The sequence below is a fragment of the Lampetra fluviatilis genome, chromosome 58, assembly GCF_964198595.1.
Source record: "Lampetra fluviatilis chromosome 58, kcLamFluv1.1, whole genome shotgun sequence".
In the NCBI taxonomy this organism is placed as follows: domain Eukaryota; kingdom Metazoa; phylum Chordata; class Hyperoartia; order Petromyzontiformes; family Petromyzontidae; genus Lampetra; species Lampetra fluviatilis.
In genome coordinates, this window is record NC_136332.1 from 3,235,629 (window position 1) to 3,255,443 (window position 19,815).

Consider the following 19,815-nt stretch of genomic DNA (forward strand, 5'->3'; position numbering starts at 1 on the left):
CCCGGGCCTCTGGGGGACACGGGGACACGGGGACACGGGGACACGGGGAGAGAGGGACATGGGGAGACAGAGACACGGGACACAGGGAGACAGACAGAACGCCTGCGTTGACTCTGGCTCCCCGGGCCTCTGGGGGACACGGGGACACAGTGAGACAGTGACATGCTGACGGCCACAGAAGCGTATCTACATATTGGAAGCGCATCTAAATATCGTAAGGGAAAAGCGTTCCAGACGGTCGCGGAAGTGCATCCAAATATCGGAAGCGCATCTAAATATCGTAAGTGAAGAGCATTCCAGACGGCCGCAGAAGCGCAACTAAATATCAGAAGTGGAGAGCGTTCCAAACGGCCGCGGGATGGGTGCGTTGTCGCGCCCCGGCAGCCGGGGGGGGGTGGTGTCACTCACGTCGCCTCCCAGCGTGACGCTGAGCGAGTCGTACTGGCAGCTGGGCGAGAACTCGACGTCGATGTAGGAGAGGCGCACGAATGTCCTCTCGCTGGGCCACGAGTCGAGGTGCCAGACGCAGTGCGCGTTGTGGGGGTACTGCCCCCACTGGGGGCCGTAGCGCACCGTGCCCTGGGGGTCGCGACCCACGTCGATGCGCCCGCCGCACGCCTCGTACAGGCCGGCGAACGCCGAGCCTGGGGGGGGGCGTGTCGGATGGTGCATCCATCGATCATCCATCGATCATCCATCGATCGTCCATCGATCATCCATCGATCATCCATCGATCGTCCATCGATCATCCATCGATCATCCATCGATCATCCATCTGTCTTGTATTTATCTGCTATCCCTATCTCAATATTAGCAAAAACAACGCGTCCATGGCCACGCCGTGTTACGTGACGTCTAAAACATATCGCGTGGAGGGGGAAGGGGAGGGGGGCGGGGGGGGAGGGGGGCGGGGGGAGGGGGGCGGGCGGGGGGAGGGGGGGGTTAACGGGAGACTGAATTTGTGACTTCGAGTTCATCATCAGAATCGGATTTATTTAGACCGGCGGGAGGAGGGGGAGGAGGGGGTGGAGGGGGAAGGAGGGAGAGGGGGGAGGAGGGTGGATAGGAGGGGGAGGAGGGGAGGAGGAGGAGGATGTAGGGGAGGGTGGGGTAGGAGGGGGAGAAGGGGAGGAGGTTGGATACGGAGGAGGGGAGGGAGGAGGGAGAGGAGGGGGTGGAGGGGAGGGAGGGGGGAGGAGGGGAGGGGGGGAGGAGGGGGTGGAGGGGAGGGAGGGGGGAGGAGGGGGAGGGGGGGAGGAGGGGGTGGAGGGGAGGGAGGGGGGAGGGAGGATAGGAGGGGGAGGAGGGGGGGAGAGAGGGGGAGGAGGATGGAGGGGGAGAAGGGGAGGAGGTTGGAGAGGAGGAGGGGAGGGAGGAGGGGGAGGAGGAGGGGGGGAGGAGGAGGATGTAGGGGAGGGTGGGGTAGGAGTGGGAGAAGGGGAGGGAGGAGGGGGTGGAGGGGAGGGAGGGGGGAGGAGGGGGAGAGGAGGAGGTGAAGGGGAGGGAGGAGGGGGGGAGGAGGAGGGGGGAGTAACTTTCGATGCTACCGGAACGAATCCAGCCTGCGCCGTGATTTCTCCTCCACTCGCTTCGCGACCAAATCACTGAACGAGCGGTTTGCTGGAACCCAAAAGCGTCGTGACGAGGGAGCTGACTGGAGATACAGATACAACTTCACTACCCTGGTGTTTAAATCTTACCAAGCGAGGCCCACTGACCCTAAGGGGTGTCAGAGGGAAAGAGACACGCAAACTCCAAATGTACAGCAGGAGACATTGTCAGAGTCGGAATCGAACCCACGACCTCCTGTGCACCAGGCGAGGTAGTTAACATCTCATAGCCACCGTGATGATGATGATGAGAGACGCGCAAACTCTAAATATACAGCAGCAGGCATCGTCAGGGTCAGGATGGAACCCAAGACCTCCTGTAGACCAGGCGAGGTAGTTAACATCTCATAGCCACCGTGATGATGATGATGATGAGAGACGCGCAAACTCTAAATATACAGCAGCAGGCATTGTCAGAGTCGGGATCGAACCCACGACCTCCTGTATACCAGGCGAGGTAGTTAACATCTCATAGCCATCGGTTACTCACTCACTCATTCGCTCGCTCACTCGGTCGGTCACTCGCTCACTCACTCGCTCGGTCACTCACTCGCTCACTCACTCGCTCACTCTCTCACTCACTCGCTCACTCACTCGCTCGGTCACTCGCTCACTTACTCACTCACTCGCTCACTCACTCGCTCACTTACTCACTCACTCGCTCACTCGGTCACTCGCTCACTCGGTCACTCGCTCACTGACTCATTCCCTCACTCGCTCACTCACTCGCTCGGTCACTCGCTCGGTCATTCACTCGCTCACTCTCTCACTCGCTCACTCACTCGCTCACTCACTCGCTCGGTCACTCACTCACTTGCTCACTGACTCATTCCCTCACTCACTCGCTCATTCACTCGCTCACTCACTCGCTCGGTCACTCGCTCGGTCATTCACTCGCTCACTCTCTCTCACTCGCTCACTCACTCGCTCGGTCACTCACTCACTTGCTCACGGACTCATTCCCTCACTCACTCGCTCACTCACTCGCTCGGTCACTCGCTCGGTCATTCACTCTCTCACTCACTCACTCGCTCACTCACTCACTCGCTCGGTCACTCACTCGCTCACTCTCTCGCTCGCTCACTCACTCACTCGCGCGGTCACTGACTCACTCACTCGCTCACTCTCTCACTCACTCGCTCACTCACTCTCTCGCTCGCTCACTCACTCGCTCACTCTCTCACTCACTCGCTCACTCACTCGCTCACTCACTCGCTCGGTCACTCGCTCACTCGGTCACTTGCTCGCTCGGTCACTCGCTCGCTCGCTCACTCGCTCACTCACTCGCTCACTCACTCGCTCGGTCACTCGCTCACTCGGTCACTTGCTAACTCGCTCGGTCACTCGCTCGCTCGCTCACTCACTCGCTCACTCGCTCGCTCACTCACGTAACCACTCACTCGCTCACTCACTCGCTGGCTCACTTAACCGCTCTCTCACCTGCCCACAGGAGAAGGAACAAGGCGCCCTGCAGCAGCAGCAGCGACATCGCCAGGAGCCGACAGTCCAGACGCGCGCAGTGCGGTGGAGAGACGCGAACGGGGAAGCCTGCGCCTGTGTGCGTGCGTGTGTCTGTGCGTGTGCGCGCGCGTGTCTGTGCGCGTGCGTGTCTGTGTGCGCGCGCGTGTGCGTGTGGGGAGCGGTGGCGCAGCGGTTAGCGCCACGTTGCGCTACGAACCGGTACTGGGCCTCCCCTTGGTCGACTCAGCCTCAAATGAGTACCTGGGTGCGGTGCGTAGTGAACATCGCCACTGGGGAGACAAAGGCGGTCGGGCGTGGTTGCTGCCACTGTGCCTGCCTTCACTGGCGCTGCTGCTCGCTACTAACAGCACTTGCCCCCTCAGTCTGTGGGGCCGTCCATAAATGACGTCACGCGATTTTGGACGATTTTTGACCGCCCCCCCCTTCGTCACACGGCGTCACAAAAAGTCAAAAATCGCGTGACGTCATTTATGGACGGCCCCAAGCCCCCCCCCCCCCCCACATTGAGTTATGTAGTCGATCTTTTTCAGAAGCGACCACCTGGATATCAGAACATGATAACTCAACGAGGTTGGCGGCTTATCGTCATCATCATCACCACGTGGAAATGTTTCGCAGAAGCCAAAGAACTCGTCGTGATGTCGATTCTAAACGTGGAGTGGAAAATAAACTTGGGAGGACCCGGAGATGAAAATCCACGCGACCACGGGCAGAGAGAGAGACACGCAAACTCCAAATATACAGCAGCAGCAGGCGTCAGGGTCAGGATCGAACCCACGACCTCCTGTGTACCAGGCGAGGGAGTTAACATCTCCTAGCCACCGTGATGATGATGAGAGAGAGAGACACGCAAACTCCAAATATGCAGCAGCAGGCGTCAGGATCACAATCAGCTGTATTGTGATTGTGGCCATGCACCTTAAACTATGGACCACGTCGTTAACCCATAGAGACACACACAGAGATAAACTCAAATTTAAATTAAACTATCTTAATTTTATCAGGTGTAAGGCCCCCACTGAGCTAAATATTTATTTTTCAGAAGCGACCACCTGGTTATCACAAATGATAGTTCAACAAAGTGGCTTCATCATCATCATGATCTTTCGTGTGGACATTTATAGCAGCAACCGAAGAACTCTTTAAGTGCATGATGTTGATTCTAAATACGGAGGGGGGGAAACCCGGAGGACCCGGAGAAAAATAATCCACGCGGCCACGGCGAGAGAGAGACACGCAAACTCCAAATATACAGCAGGCGTCAGGGTCGGGATGGAACCCACGAACGCCTGTATACCAGGCGAGGTAGTTAACATCTCCTAGCCACCGTGATGATGATGAGAGAGACACGCAGACTCCAAATATACAGCAGCAGGCGTCGGGGTCGGGATCGAACCCACGACCTCCTGTAGAGCAGGCGAGGTAGTTAACATCTCATAGCCACCGTCAAGGGTTGTGTTTCACAACGCAACTTTTGCCAACGTCTCTCTAGCGCCCTCTGCCTCGTGGCATCTCTCTCGCCACGTGACGCTGCTCACGCCTCGTCACGTGACGCATGCCGCAGTGCTCGCTGGGAGCTGGCCGCGTTTGCCCAATGGGAGGGCGCTGCACGTGGAGCCCCGGGACAATTTGAAATCTCGACGGGAAGGAAAAACGACGAGAAATGTTTTAACGATGAAATTAAAATAGCGGCCACTGTGTTTATTTTGATTGCAAGTTGCGAATTCATGTTCTCATTGGTAAATAATTCATATTTGTTTTTTTTTTTACTACGTATTCTTTATTTGGCTAAACTGCTGCCCTGAGAATTAAACTAATTCAGTTGAACACATTTGTAGGCTCCATTGGAACCTCATTTGCCAGTAAAACATATGATAATTGTTTTTTTACCCTTCTATCTGGGAAAAAAACTGACACCTTTTTTACAAGGAGTCATGTTTACATAGACCACAATACCTGCAGTCATAATGCGTGCGCCTTTTGGCGTCATCTGGTCCAACCCATGTGAGACTAGGCTCTAAGGAAAGCTGTCTCGGGTGTGGACCAATCAACTTCAAGGACAGTGCATACATTATCAGAGTTATGTTTTTTTTTGCTTTACGACTGCAGGTATTGTGGTCTATGCAAACATGACTCCTTGTAAAAAAGGTGTCAGTTTTGTTTCCAGATAGAAGGGTAAAACAACAATTATCACATTTGTAGGCTTTCGCCACCAATATTATCCATGATAGACTTTTGTTTTTGGGTTCGATCGCGTAAATATAAATGCGTCGTTAAATCCGCCACCACCCGGCTGCACAACCGATGAGTGAGGGGTTGTCACATGAACAAAATTACCGGCGAAACGTCACGGTAACTCGAATTGTAAATGTTGTCGTGGATTTACTCTCCTACACACAACCAGTTAGTACTGAACTAGTATACTACACTATACACTACACTATAATTGTTCTTGGTTCTTTCGGTAAAGTCACGTAGAAGGGAATAAAATATAAATATATAAAAATAATATTTTTATATTTTTATATATTTATATTATTTTATAATTTCCCTTCTACAAGACTTTACCGAAAAAACCAAGAATATGAATCCCTGCAGTCACGAAAGCTTTAAATGTAAATTTACACTATAATTGTAAATGTTGTCGTGGGTTTACTCTCCTACACACAACCAGTTAGTACTGAACTAGTATACTACACTATACACTACACTATACACTACATTATACACTACACACTACACTATAATTGTACATGTTGTAGTGGTTTACTCTCCTACACACAAGTTAGTGCTGAACTAGTATACTACACTATACACTACACTATACACTACATTATACACTACACTATACAACTACACTATAATTGTAAATGTTGTCGTGGGTTTACTCAGTGTGTGCTGAACTACTGGGCATTGTGAACTGGTTGACATCTGTGAAAGAGCTTTAGAACTTATCGGATACACTTCAGTAGAAATATTTTTAAGTGGTAAACCCTCAACTAATTGGTTGTGTGGTGGCGGGGTTAACGACACGCGTTTATATTTACGCGATCCAACACCCCCATAAAAAACCCTCGATTGTGGATGATGAAACTATTTATTTGGCGACGCTGCTGCATTGGCAGTGGTGCACATTCATTGACAAGCGTGGTATAAAAAATATATATATAATCGGCAATGGAAAATTTCGACGCGTGCCATGAAGGGCCTATTGCTCGAAACGTCGAATTATATATAGTTTTACTTTAAAGGCCATGGCCTTGACTGTCAAAGCATCGTTTCAACAGATGATACGACCTTTAAAGCCATTCCACGTGTTTAGAGTGCATGCTGTACATCATTGGTACCTCATTTGCCAGTAAAAAATATGATAATTGGTTTTTTACCCTTTTATCTGGCAACGAGGAGTCATGTACAACATGTTCAGAATCGACAGCAGTAAAGTTGGACTTACGAACAAAATCGACTTACGAACAAAATCGACTTACGAACAAAATCGACTTACGAACGGACCTCTGGAACCCAACTCGTTCGTATGTAGAGAAGTCTCTGTGTAGAGGAGTCTCTGTGTAGAGGAGTCTCTGTGTAGAGGAGTCTCTGTGTAGAGGAGTCTCTGTGTAGAGGAGTCTCTGTGTAGAGGAGTCTCTGTGTAGAGGAGTCTCTGTGTAGAGGAGTCTCTGTGTAGAGGAGTCTCTGTGTAGAGGAGTCTCTGTGTAGAGGAGTCTGTGTAGAGGAGTCTCTGTGTAGAGGAGTCTCTGTGTAGAGGAGTCTGTGTAGAGGATTCTCTGTGTAGAGGAGTCTCTGTGTAGAGGATTCTCTGTGTAGAGGAGTCTGTGTAGAGGATTCTCTGTGTAGGAGGAGTCTCTGTGTAGAGGAGTCTCTGTGTAGAGGAGTCTCTGTGTAGAGGAGGAGTCTCTGTGTAGAGGAGTCTCTGTGTAGAGGAGTCTCTGTGTAGAGGAGTCTCTGTGTAGAGGAGTCTCTGTGTAGAGGAGTCTCTGTGTAGAGGAGTCTCTGTGTAGAGGAGTCTCTGTGTAGAGGAGTCTCTGTGTAGAGGAGTCTCTGTGTAGAGGAGTCTCTGTGTAGAGGAGTCTCTGTGTAGTGGAGTCTCTGTGTAGAGGATTCTCTGTGTAGAGGATTCTCTGTGTAGAGGATTCTCTGTGTAGAGGAGTCTCTGTGTAGAGGAGTCTCTGTGTAGAGGAGTCTCTGTGTAGAGGAGTCTCTGTGTAGAGGAGTCTCTGTGTAGAGGAGTCTCTGTGTAGAGGAGTCTCTGTGTAGAGGAGTCTCTGTGTAGAGGAGTCTCTGTGTAGAGGAGTCTGTGTGTAGAGGAGTCTCTGTGTAGAGGAGTCTCTGTGTAGAGGAGTCTCTGTGTAGGAGTCTCTGTGTAGGAGTCTCTGTGTAGAGGAGTCTCTGTGTAGGAGTCTCTGTGTAGAGGAGTCTCTGTGTAGAGGAGTCTCTGTGTAGATGAGTCTCTGTGTAGAGGAGTCTCTGTGTAGAGGAGTCTCTGTGTAGGAGTCTCTGTGTAGAGGAGTCTCTGTGTAGAGGAGTCTCTGTGTAGATGAGTCTCTGTGTAGAGGAGTCTCTGTGTAGAGGAGTCTCTGTGTAGAGGAGTCTCTGTGTAGAGGAGTCTCTGTGTAGTGGAGTCTCTGTGTAGAGGAGTCTCTGTGTAGAGGAGTCTCTGTGTAGAGGAGTCTCTGTGTAGAGGATTCTCTGTGTAGAGGAGTCTCTGTGTAGATGAGTCTCTGTGTAGTGGAGTCTCTGTGTAGTGGAGTCTCTGTGTAGAGGAGTCTCTGTGTAGTGGAGTCTCTGTGTAGAGGAGTCTCTGTGTAGTGGAGTCTCTGTGTAGATGAGTCTCTGTGTAGTGGAGTCTCTGTGTAGTGGAGTCTCTGTGTAGAGGAGTCTCTGTGTAGTGGAGTCTCTGTGTAGAGGATTCTCTGTGTAGAGGAGTCTCTGTGTAGAGGAGTCTCTGTGTAGAGGAGTCTCTGTGTAGAGGAGTCTCTGTGTAGAGGAGTCTCTGTGTAGAGGAGTCTCTGTGTAGAGGAGTCTCTGTGTAGTGGAGTCTCTGTGTAGAGGAGTCTCTGTGTAGAGGAGTCTCTGTGTAGAGGAGTCTCTGTGTAGTGGAGTCTCTGTGTAGAGGAGGAGTCTCTGTGTAGAGGAGTCTCTGTGTAGAGGAGTCTCTGTGTAGGAGTCTCTGTGTAGAGGAGTCTCTGTGTAGTGGAGTCTCTGTGTAGGAGTCTCTGTGTAGAGGAGTCTCTGTGTAGAGGAGTCTCTGTGTAGAGGAGTCTCTGTGTAGAGGAGTCTCTGTGTAGAGGAGTCTCTGTGTAGGAGTCTCTGTGTAGAGGATTCTCTGTGTAGAGGAGTCTCTGTGTAGAGGAGTCTCTGTGTAGTGGAGTCTCTGTGTAGTGGAGTCTCTGTGTAGAGGAGTCTCTGTGTAGAGGAGTCTCTGTGTAGAGGAGTCTCTGTGTAGAGGAGTCTCTGTGTAGAGGAGTCTCTGTGTAGAGGAGTCTCTGTGTAGAGGAGTCTCTGTGTAGTGGAGTCTCTGTGTAGAGGAGTCTCTGTGTAGAGGAGGAGTCTCTGTGTAGAGGAGTCTCTGTGTAGAGGAGTCTCTGTGTAGAGGAGTCTCTGTGTAGGAGGAGTCTCTGTGTGTAGGAGGAGTCTCTGTGTAGGAGTCTCTGTGTAGAGGAGTCTCTGTGTAGAGGAGTCTCTGTGTAGGAGTCTCTGTATAGAGGAGTCTCTGTGTAGGAGTCTCTGTGTAGAGGAGTCTCTGTGTAGGAGTCTCTGTGTAGGAGTCTCTGTGTAGAGGAGTCTCTGTGTAGAGGAGTCTCTGTGTAGAGGAGTCTCTGTGTAGGAGTCTCTGTGTAGAGGAGTCTCTGTGTAGGAGTCTCTGTGTAGAGGAGTCTCTGTGTAGAGGAGTCTCTGTGTAGGAGTCTCTGTGTAGAGGAGTCTCTGTGTAGGAGGAGTCTCTGTGTAGTGAAGTCTCTGTGTAGAGGAGTCTCTGTGTAGTGGAGTCTCTGTGTAGAGGAGTCTCTGTGTAGAGGAATCTCTGTGTAGGAGTCTCTGTGTAGGAGGAGTCTCTGTGTGTAGGAGGAGTCTCTGTGTAGAGGAGTCTCTGTGTAGAGGAGTCTCTGTGTAGTGAAGTCTCTGTGTAGAGGAGTCTCTGTGTAGAGGAGTCTCTGTGTAGGAGTCTCTGTGTAGAGGAGTCTCTGTGTAGAGGAATCTCTGTGTAGGAGTCTCTGTGTAGGAGGAGTCTCTGTGTGTAGGAGGAGTCTCTGTGTAGAGGAGTCTCTGTGTAGAGGAGTCTCTGTGTAGGAGTCTCTGTGTAGGAGTCTCTGTGTAGGAGGAGTCTCTGTGTAGAGGAGTCTCTGTGTAGAGGAGTCTCTGTGTAGGAGTCTCTGTGTAGGAGGAGTCTCTGTGTGTAGGAGGAGTCTCTGTGTAGAGGAGTCTCTGTGTAGAGGAGTCTCTGTGTAGAGGAGTCTCTGTGTAGAGGAGTCTCTGTGTAGAGGAGTCTCTGTGTAGGAGTCTCTGTGTAGAGGAGTCTCTGTGTAGGAGTCTCTGTGTAGGAGGAGTCTCTGTGTAGAGGAGTCTCTGTGTAGAGGAGTCTCTGTGTAGAGGAGTCTCTGTGTAGAGGAGTCTCTGTGTAGAGGAGTCTCTGTGTAGAGGAGTCTCTGTGTAGAGGATTCTCTGTGTAGGAGTCTCTGTGTAGAGGATTCTCTGTGTAGTGGAGTCTCTGTGTAGAGGAGTCTCTGTGTAGAGGAGTCTCTGTGTAGAGGAGTCTCTGTGTAGAGGAGTCTCTGTGTAGAGGAATCTCTGTGTAGGAGTCTCTGTGTAGGAGGAGTCTCTGTGTGTAGGAGGAGTCTCTGTGTAGAGGAGTCTCTGTGTAGAGGAGTCTCTGTGTAGTGGAGTCTCTGTGTAGAGGAGTCTCTGTGTAGAGGAATCTCTGTGTAGGAGTCTCTGTGTAGGAGGAGTCTCTGTGTGTAGGAGGAGTCTCTGTGTAGAGGAGTCTCTGTGTAGTGAAGTCTCTGTGTAGAGGAGTCTCTGTGTAGAGGAGTCTCTGTGTAGGAGTCTCTGTGTAGAGGAGTCTCTGTGTAGAGGAATCTCTGTGTAGGAGTCTCTGTGTAGGAGGAGTCTCTGTGTGTAGGAGGAGTCTCTGTGTAGAGGAGTCTCTGTGTAGAGGAGTCTCTGTGTAGGAGTCTCTGTGTAGGAGTCTCTGTGTAGGAGGAGTCTCTGTGTAGAGGAGTCTCTGTGTAGAGGAGTCTCTGTGTAGGAGTCTCTGTGTAGGAGGAGTCTCTGTGTGTAGGAGGAGTCTCTGTGTAGAGGAGTCTCTGTGTAGAGGAGTCTCTGTGTAGAGGATTCTCTGTGTAGAGGAGTCTCTGTGTAGAGGATTCTCTGTGTAGTGGAGTCTCTGTGTAGAGGATTCTCTGTGTAGAGGAGTCTCTGTGTAGAGGATTCTCTGTGTAGAGGAGTCTCTGTGTAGAGGAGTCTCTGTGTAGAGGAGTCTCTGTGTAGAGGATTCTCTGTGTAGGAGTCTCTGTGTAGAGGATTCTCTGTGTAGTGGAGTCTCTGTGTAGAGGAGTCTCTGTGTAGAGGAGTCTCTGTGTAGAGGAGTCTCTGTGTAGAGGAGTCTCTGTGTAGAGGAGTCTCTGTGTAGAGGAGTCTCTGTGTAGAGGAGTCCCTGTGTAGGAGTCTCTGTGTAGAGGAGTCTCTGTGTAGAGGAGTCTCTGTGTAGTGGAGTCTCTGTGTAGAGGAGTCTCTGTGTAGAGGAGTCTCTGTGTAGAGGAGTCTCTGTGTAGAGGAGTCTCTGTGTAGAGGAGTCTCTGTGTAGAGGAGTCTCTGTGTAGAGGAGTCTCTGTGTAGAGGAGTCCCTGTGTAGGAGTCTCTGTGTAGAGGAGTCTCTGTGTAGAGGAGTCTCTGTGTAGAGGAGTCTCTGTGTAGTGGAGTCTCTGTGTAGAGGAGTCTCTGTGTAGAGGAGTCTCTGTGTAGAGGAGTCTCTGTGTAGAGGAGTCTCTGTGTAGAGGAGTCTCTGTGTAGAGGAGTCTCTGTGTAGAGGAGTCTCTGTGTAGAGGAGTCTCTGTGTAGAGGAGTCTCTGTGTAGAGGAGTCTCTGTGTAGAGGAGTCTCTGTGTAGAGGAGTCTCTGTGTAGAGGAGTCTCTGTGTAGAGGAGTCTCTGTGTAGAGGAGTCTCTGTGTAGAGGAGTCTCTGTGTAGGAGTCTCTGTGTAGAGGAGTCTCTGTGTAGAGGAGTCTCTGTATAGTGGAGTCTCTGTGTAGAGGAGTCTCTGTGTAGAGGAGTCTCTGTGTAGAGGAGTCTCTGTGTAGTGGAGTCTCTGTGTAGAGGAGTCTCTGTGTAGAGGAGTCTCTGTGTAGAGGATTCTCTGTGTAGAGGAGTCTCTGTGTAGAGGAGTCTCTGTGTAGAGGAGTCTCTGTGTAGAGGAGTCTCTGTGTAGAGGAGTCTCTGTGTAGAGGAGTCTCTGTGTAGAGGAGTCTCTGTGTAGAGGAGTCCCTGTGTAGGAGTCTCTGTGTAGAGGAGTCTCTGTGTAGAGGAGTCTCTGTGTAGTGGAGTCTCTGTGTAGAGGAGTCTCTGTGTAGAGGAGTCTCTGTGTAGAGGAGTCTCTGTGTAGAGGAGTCTCTGTGTAGAGGAGTCTCTGTGTAGAGGAGTCCCTGTGTAGGAGTCTCTGTGTAGAGGAGTCTCTGTGTAGAGGAGGAGTCTCTGTGTAGAGGAGTCTCTGTGTAGAGGAGTCTCTGTGTAGAGGAGTCTCTGTGTAGGAGTCTCTGTGTAGAGGAGTCTCTGTGTAGAGGAGTCTCTGTGTAGAGGAGTCTCTGTGTAGTGGAGTCTCTGTGTAGAGGAGTCTCTGTGTAGTGGAGTCTCTGTGTAGAGGAGTCTCTGTGTAGAGGAGTCTCTGTGTAGAGGAGTCTCTGTGTAGAGGAGTCTCTGTGTAGAGGAGTCTCTGTGTAGAGGAGTCTCTGTGTAGAGGAGTCTCTGTGTAGAGGAGTCTCTGTGTAGAGGAGTCTCTGTGTAGAGGAGTCTCTGTGTAGTGGAGTCTCTGTGTAGAGGAGTCTCTGTGTAGAGGAGTCTCTGTGTAGGAGTCTCTGTGTAGAGGAGTCTCTGTGTAGGAGTCTCTGTGTAGGAGGAGTCTCTGTGTAGAGGAGTCTCTGTGTAGAGGAGTCTCTGTGTAGAGGAGTCTCTGTGTAGTGGAGTCTCTGTGTAGTGGAGTCTCTGTGTGTAGGAGGAGTCTCTGTGTAGAGGAGTCTCTGTGTAGGAGTCTCTGTGTAGAGGAGTCTCTGTGTGTAGGAGGAGTCTCTGTGTAGAGGAGTCTCTGTGTAGAGGATTCTCTGTGTAGAGGAGTCTCTGTGTAGAGGAGTCTCTGTGTGTAGGAGGAGTCTCTGTGTAGAGGAGTCTCTGTGTAGGAGTCTCTGTGTAGAGGAGTCTCTGTGTAGAGGAGTCTCCGTGTAGAGGATTCTCTGTGTAGAGGAGTCTCTGTGTAGAGGAGTCTCTGTGTGTAGGAGGAGTCTCTGTGTAGAGGAGTCTCTGTGTAGGAGTCTCTGTGTGTAGGAGTCTCTGTGTAGAGGAGTCTCCGTGTAGAGGAGTCTCTGTGTAGAGGAGTCTCTGTGTAGAGGAATCTCTGTGTAGTGGAGTATCTGTGTAGAGGAATCTCTGTGTAGAGGAGTCTCTGTGTAGAGGAGTCTCTGTGTAGAGGAGTCTCTGTGTAGAGGAGTCTCTGTGTAGAGGAGTCTCTGTGTAGAGGAGTCTCTGTGTAGAGGAGTCTCTGTGTAGAGGAGTCTCTGTGTAGAGGATTCTCTGTGTAGAGGAGTCTCTGTGTAGAGGAGTCTCTGTGTAGAGGAGTATCTGTGTAGAGGAATCTCTGTGTAGAGGAGTCTCTGTGTAGAGGAGTCTCTGTGTAGAGGAGTCTCTGTGTAGAGGAGTCTCTGTGTAGAGGAGGAGTCTCTGTGTAGAGGAGTCTCTGTGTAGAGGAGTCTCTGTGTAGGAGTCTCTGTGTAGGAGTCTCTGTGTAGAGGAGTCTCTGTGTGTAGGAGGAGTCTCTGTGTAGTGGAGTCTCTGTGTAGTGGAGTCTCTGTGTAGAGGAGTCTCTGTGTAGATGAGTCTCTGTGTAGAGGAGTCTCTGTGTAGTGGAGTCTCTGTGTAGAGGAGTCTCTGTGTAGAGGAGTCTCTGTGTAGAGGAGTCTCTGTGTAGAGGAGTCTCTGTGTAGAGGAGTCTCTGTGTAGAGGAGTCTCTGTGTAGAGGAGTCTCTGTGTAGAGGAGTCTCTGTGTAGATGAGTCTCTGTGTAGAGGAGTCTCTGTGTAGAGGAGTCTCTGTGTAGAGGAATCTCTGTGTAGAGGAGTCTCTGTGTAGAGGAGTCTCTGTGTAGAGGAGTCTCTGTGTAGAGGAGGAGTCTCTGTGTAGAGGAGTCTCTGTGTAGAGGAGTCTCTGTGTAGGAGTCTCTGTGTAGGAGTCTCTGTGTAGAGGAGTCTCTGTGTGTAGGAGGAGTCTCTGTGTAGATGAGTCTCTGTGTAGAGGAGTCTCTGTGTAGGAGTCTCTGTGTAGAGGAGTCTCTGTGTGTAGGAGGAGTCTCTGTGTAGAGGAGTCTCTGTGTAGAGGAGTCTCTGTGTAGAGGAGTCTCTGTGTAGAGGAGTCTCTGTGTAGATGAGTCTCTGTGTAGAGGAGTCTCTGTGTAGAGGAGTCTCTGTGTAGAGGAGTCTCTGTGTAGATGAGTCTCTGTGTAGAGGAGTCTCTGTGTAGAGGAGTCTCTGTGTAGAGGAGTCTCTGTGTAGAGGAATCTCTGTGTAGAGGAGTCTCTGTGTAGAGGAGTCTCTGTGTAGAGGAGTCTCTGTGTAGAGGAGTCTCCGTGTAGAGGAGTCTCTGTGTAGAGGAGTCTCTGTGTAGAGGAGTCTCCGTGTAGAGGAGTCTCTGTGTAGAGGAGTCTCTGTGTAGAGGAGTCTCTGTGTAGAGGAGTCTCCGTGTAGAGGAGTCTCTGTGTAGAGGAGTCTCTGTGTAGAGGAGTCTCTGTGTAGAGGAGTCTCTGTGTAGAGGAGTCTCTGTGTAGAGGAGTCTCTGTGTAGAGGAGTCTCTGTGTAGAGGAGGAGTCTCTGTGTAGAGGAGTCTCCGTGTAGAGGAGTCTCTGTGTAGAGGAGTCTCTGTGTAGAGGAGTCTCTGTGTAGAGGAGTCTCTGTGTAGAGGAGTCTCTGTGTAGAGGAGTCTCTGTGTAGAGGAGTCTCTGTGTAGAGGAGGAGTCTCTGTGTAGAGGAGTCTCCGTGTGTCGGCTCGACTTTTGTTGCGCCACCGAGCGACGTCAACTCTCCTTCGGCAGAGCGGGGGGGGGGGGTAACTGCGCTGCCCTCTGCTGTGTGCCACGCGACCGAAACGTCGGACAAGCGACGCTCAACGTCGCTTCGCACGGCTCTTTCAGGACACGTCTGCGAACGTCGCCAGGAGGCACACGGGGGAGGCTCGCGCGAGGCAAAGTCAACATCTACGAAGCCACTGAGGCTTTACCGGCGGGGGGCGCCAGAGGTCGCAAACGGGTTTTGATTCCTTACCCGTACCCGGCCGCACCAGGGTCGCAAACGGGTACCCGTACCCGGCCGTACCCGTATCCTACCCGTACCCGGCCGGGTATCTGGTAGGGTACAGGTACCTGATTGCGACCTCTGGGATGAAGCCATGTTGCAGGCGCGGGTGGGTTGATTCTAGGAACTTGAATTGTGAGAAGAGACAAGACGTTGGGAAATGAGTGACAAACGGTGACTCACCAGTGACTCACGGCCTACCCGTACCCGGCCGCACCAGGGTCGCTAACGAGTACCCGTACCGGCCGGGTACGGGTAGCTGGGTATCGGGTAGGGTCCGGGTATCGGGTAGGGTCCGGGTATCGGGTAGGGTCCGGGTATCGGGTAGGGTACGGGTATCAGGTAGGGTCCGGGTATCGGGTAGGGTACGGGTATCAGGTAGGGTCCGGGTATCGGGTAGGGTACGGGTATCAGGTAGGGTCCGGGTATCGGGTAGGGTACGGGTATCGGGTAGGGTCCGGGTATCGGGTAGGGTCCGGGTATCGGGTAGGGTACGGGTATCGGGTAGGGTCCGGGTATCGGGTAGGGTCCGGGTATCGGGTAGGGTACGGGTATCGGGTAGGGTCCGGGTATCGGGTAGGGTACGGGTATCGGGTAGGGTCCGGGTATCGGGTAGGGTACGGGTATCGGGTAGAGTACCGGTATCGGGTAGAGTCCGGGTATCGGGTAGGGTACGGGTATCGGGTAGGGTACGGGTATCGGGTAGGGTACGGGTATCGGGTAGGGTACGGGTATCGGGTAGGGTACGGGTATCGGGTAGAGTACCGGTATCGGGTAGAGTCTGGGTATTGGGTAGGGTACGGGTATCGGGTAGGGTCCGGGTATCGGGTAGGGTACGGGTATCGGGTAGAGTACCGGTATCGGGTAGAGTCCGGGTATTGGGTAGGGTACGGGTATCGGGTACCCGGTTGCGACCTCTGGGGGGCACCTGCCGGATTGGAACGGCCGGAACCTCGGTGGTGACAAGCGGGAGAAACGCGCCACGAGCGCCGGGGGCCACGTCCGACCCCGCCGGCGAGCGACACGATCGTTCGGTATCCCGCGGCCGTCTGGAACGCTCTTCCTGCCGATAGGAGTGAGGACACACCGGGAGCTGTGCGCACTTTAGAATCATCTGGATTGGGTGGGGGGTGGGTGAGGTGGAAATCGACTCTTTTTGTGTCGAGTTTGTAGCTTTTTCCACGGCACCTCCCGATCAGCGCGGTTTGGTTACGTGCGGCGCGAAAGAGATTCAACCGTGAGCTGTTGCAGCAAAGGGACTTCACAAATTTCGATTTAAAGCTTTCGTGACTGCAGGGATTCATCTTCTTGGTTCTTTCGGTAAAGTCACGTAGAAGGGAGATAATAAAATAATAAAAATAAAACATAATAAAATACAATTCTCACGACGTTTCGTCCACAACGCAAGCAGCCGTCCTCAGGTGAAGAACAGGGCTGCCGGAAAGACAGCGTCCGAATGAGCACCACCAAGCTTGGCCGCGTATATTTAAGCTGGGTTAGAGGAGGAGATCGCCTTGACAAAGGAGTTTACATATCAACAGAGGAATTCAGCATATTTATGGGACTTGTGATAACAAAACAGGGGGACAAAGACGAATAAAAAAACATTCAAACAACGGGTGACCTCCGGATCGTCTGCGCGCCGCGTGCGGGTTAACAACGGATAACCGCGACTCGCTGCGTTTCTTTCGCGTTCAGATTTTATTGTTTAAATAGTGAAAGGTGCGTCTTGTTCAGTGTCGAAGCTAACGACGATTTTCACCCTGAAAAAAAAAAAAACACACGCACGCACACACACACACGACCACGTGACTTTACCGAAAGAACCAAAGAGTATGGATCCCTGCGGTCACGAAAACTTCAAATCAAGATTGAATGCATCATAGATTGTCATCAGAGCCACGCGATTGTGTTTGCGTGTTCACCGCAAGGACTTGTGTCTGGTTCATGCAGTAACTCGAATCCTTGAAAAAAGGCACCTTATTTGGTGTTTGAAACTCTTAACACGAATCCCGTTTTATTGCCGTAGAGCGTAAAACACATTATCATCTTCTTGGTTCTTTCGGTAAAGTCACGTAGAATGGAAATAATAAAATATTTAAAATAAAACATAATAAAATAATTCTCAATTATTTTATTATGTTTTATTTTTATTATTTTATTATTTCCATTCTACGTGACTTTACCGAAAGAACCAAGAAGATGAATCCCTTCAGTCACGAAAGCTTTAAATCGACACACTCTCATGTCTTCCCCACTTTGACAGCGGCAAAATCAACGCGTCGCTCGTAAGCTTCCGCGCGGCACGACAAGCTGAAGACGATCAGAACGTTAAAGAGCATCGGGGCCCGTGTCGGCTGGCCGGTTTGTCGCCGTGTCGCCGTGCCCTTGCGAGAAGCACACCTCAAGCCGCGCCGGTGATGCCGCCACCCCCCCCCCGCCGCTCTCCGGCGTGCTACTCGCTGAGCTTCTTGCTGACGTAGGCGATGACGTCCTTAGCCGTGAGCAGCTTCTCTGCGTCCGAGTCGGGGATTTCAAAACCTGGGACGGCAAAAGGCAACAGGGATGTCGGTCGGCATGGCGGTCTCACAAGACACACCAGTCACGCTAGATATTACAGTCTCACAAGACACAACAGGTATTACAGTCACGCTAGATACTATAGGCACACCAGACATGCCAGTCACTCCAGGCACCCCAATCACCCCAGACACATCACACGCACCAGTCACACCTCTCACAGGTCAACTCGACATTAAACCAAGGGTGGCAGTCCGGTTTTTTACAAAAATTGTCTTTTTACATTAAACCCGATCATCTGAGATTGGGAGAAATCCGGTTTAATTGTCTTTTTATATTAAACCCGATCATCTGAGATTGGGAGAAATCCGGTTTAATTGGTTCTAATTGCAGAACCGCACTTCTCAGCGATGGGCTTCATCCATTCCAAGCTCAGGAACTCACTGGCGGTGCCCACGATTGTGGAGGAGAAACTCGTGTTCATCACGACCAACCTGCCCGCCGCATTCTACGACTACCCCGTGCCCGACGGCCCCCCCGAGTACGATGATAGCAGCACCGACGACGAAGCAGCCTAAGCCTTGGATCAGAGTTTCGTATTCATCAAACCAGGTTTCAGTTCCCCTAAATCGGGTTTAATTGTATTAAAGAAAAAACCCGATGCCTGCCGCTGGAAAAATCGGGTTTTTTCCACCCGTACATTAAACGAGTACCTGGCGTAGCAGTGCGTACAAAACGTCGCCACTGGGGAGACAAAGGCGGCCGTGCGTGGTGCTCACTAACAGCACTTGCCCCGACAGTCCGTGCGAGGCTACACGGGGCTTCTTTGCCTTTGTGTGCGAGTGTCTGCGTCTCTCCGTAATCTCTCACCAAACTCATCCTCGATGCCCATGATGAGCTCCACTTGATCCAAGCTGTCAAGGCCCAGGTCTTTCAGGAAGTGAGACTCCAGCGTTAGCTGCGAAGACAAAGCATCGCCCGCGTGGCCTTCAACAGACCGTAGCGTGGGGAGGCAAATGTTGTGGGCGAGTAGCGGCACCTACGAAGGCCGGCACGGCACACGAGGGGGGGGTGGGTGGCCAGCACGACGCCCGGCCCGATGTTCACACACTCGCTTGAGGCCGAGTCGACCTAGGGGAGGCGCAGCACCGGTTCAGACGATCGTCACCGCTGTTGGCCGCGAGCGGGAGCCGAACTCGGGTCGCCGGGTTCGTAGCGCGGCGCGCTCGTCGCTGCGCCACCGCTCCCCGCACACAGGAACAGTCACACGTGCGTGTGCGTGTGTGCGTGTGTGCGTGTGTGCGTGTGTGCGTGTGTGTAACCGTGAGTGTGTAACTGTGTGAGCGACAGTGCATGTGTACGTGACTAGGGGCTCGCACTTTCCCCAACATAGTCTGTTCAAGGCCATATTTGTGGTCTTTGTGCGTTGCGTAGCACAGGTGTGTACGAGTGTGAGTGTACACATGTAGAGGAGTAGAGGAGAGTAGTGGCGTCGTGTGCGCTGTCCAGTGCGATGACGTCACGGGACGTGGGGTCACGCGCGCTGGGCAGTGCACGTGACGTCACGTCTCCTAGGGTACTTAAGGGGGACCCCGTGATGTAAGCGGGGTCACCGTGGGAACGGGTAGAGTAAGCAGGGCGAAGACGGAACCAGGGGTAGAGAGAGGGGATCGAGTGGTGAGTCTGGGGAGAAGCCGGTGGTAGCCGTAGAGGTGCTTCTCTCTCCGCTCGGTGGAGTCGGCAGAGTCCACGATCCGACACGAGAGAGAGAGACCGGAGCTAGCCGGCAGGGACCCAGACTCAGAGTAGGACCCCTAGCCCCTGGGAGTTGTGTACCCTGCTGTGTAATATTGTAACCGCTTCAATAAACCCTGGCGACAGCCCTTAACTTACCTCCGTCTACGAGTACATCCGTCAGAACTACTCAACACTTGTACGAACGTGTGTAGAGGCATGTGAATGTGTGTGTAGAGATTTGTAGGTTACGAGTTCGATTCCCGCTCACGGTCCAACACCGCTGACGAATATCTGAAGCCGTCCTGGGCCTCCCCCCTAGGTCGACTCAGCCTCAAATGAGTACCCGGTGCGGTGCGCGGTAAACATCGCCACTGGGGGGAGACAAAGGCGGCCGGGCGTGGTGCTGACCCACCCCGACCCCCGGCCTTCGCATGCGCTGCTGCTCGCTAACAGCACTTGCCCCGATAGCCTGTCACGGGCTACACGGGGGACCTTTGCAATTGTTTGCGTGGCATCGCGCCGCCCGTCCCCTCGCTCACCTTCTGCGGGTCCACCTTGTCATACGCCTGCAGCACCAGCATCACTCGGTCGTGCACCGAGGCGTCCGCGGTGGCGCTGTCCGCCAGGAAGCGCGCGCACACCGCGCTCGGGTGGCGTGGCGGCTGCTGCTGCTGATGCTGCTGCTGCTTCCACAGAGGTGAGATGACCTGCAATGCACGTGCCGCGAGTTGGACTTCTTTCGCGCCGTACGTACGGAGACAAACGGTCGCCAATACGGAGGGGCGGGCGGGCGGGCTGGAAGGATGACAAACTGAACGCACGAAAAGCAGTTCTGAAGACGTTAGTTTGACAATTGTGCAGGACGTCGCCCAACTTGACACAATCCGGGCTCAGACGTGCTTAGCGT

General features: G+C 52.3%; 1 protein-coding gene across 2 annotated transcripts in view; it reads right to left on the bottom strand.

Moving 5' to 3' along the window:
* Nucleotides 1-16,193: 16,193 nt before the first annotated feature.
* LOC144950549 (acyl carrier protein-like) overlaps nucleotides 16,194-19,815 on the bottom strand; it is a 6,815-nt gene continuing 3,193 nt past the window's right edge. For both annotated transcript variants that reach the window (XM_078880685.1, XM_078880683.1), the window contains exons 2-5: nucleotides 19,448-19,615; nucleotides 18,042-18,129; nucleotides 17,055-17,192; nucleotides 16,194-16,414 (exon numbers count right to left, since the gene is read on the bottom strand). In XM_078880685.1, the coding sequence (XP_078736811.1) occupies nucleotides 17,107-17,192; nucleotides 18,042-18,129; nucleotides 19,448-19,615 (342 nt within the window). In that variant the 3' untranslated portion in view covers nucleotides 16,194-16,414; nucleotides 17,055-17,106. The remainder of the gene's footprint in view (nucleotides 16,415-17,054; nucleotides 17,193-18,041; nucleotides 18,130-19,447; nucleotides 19,616-19,815) is intronic.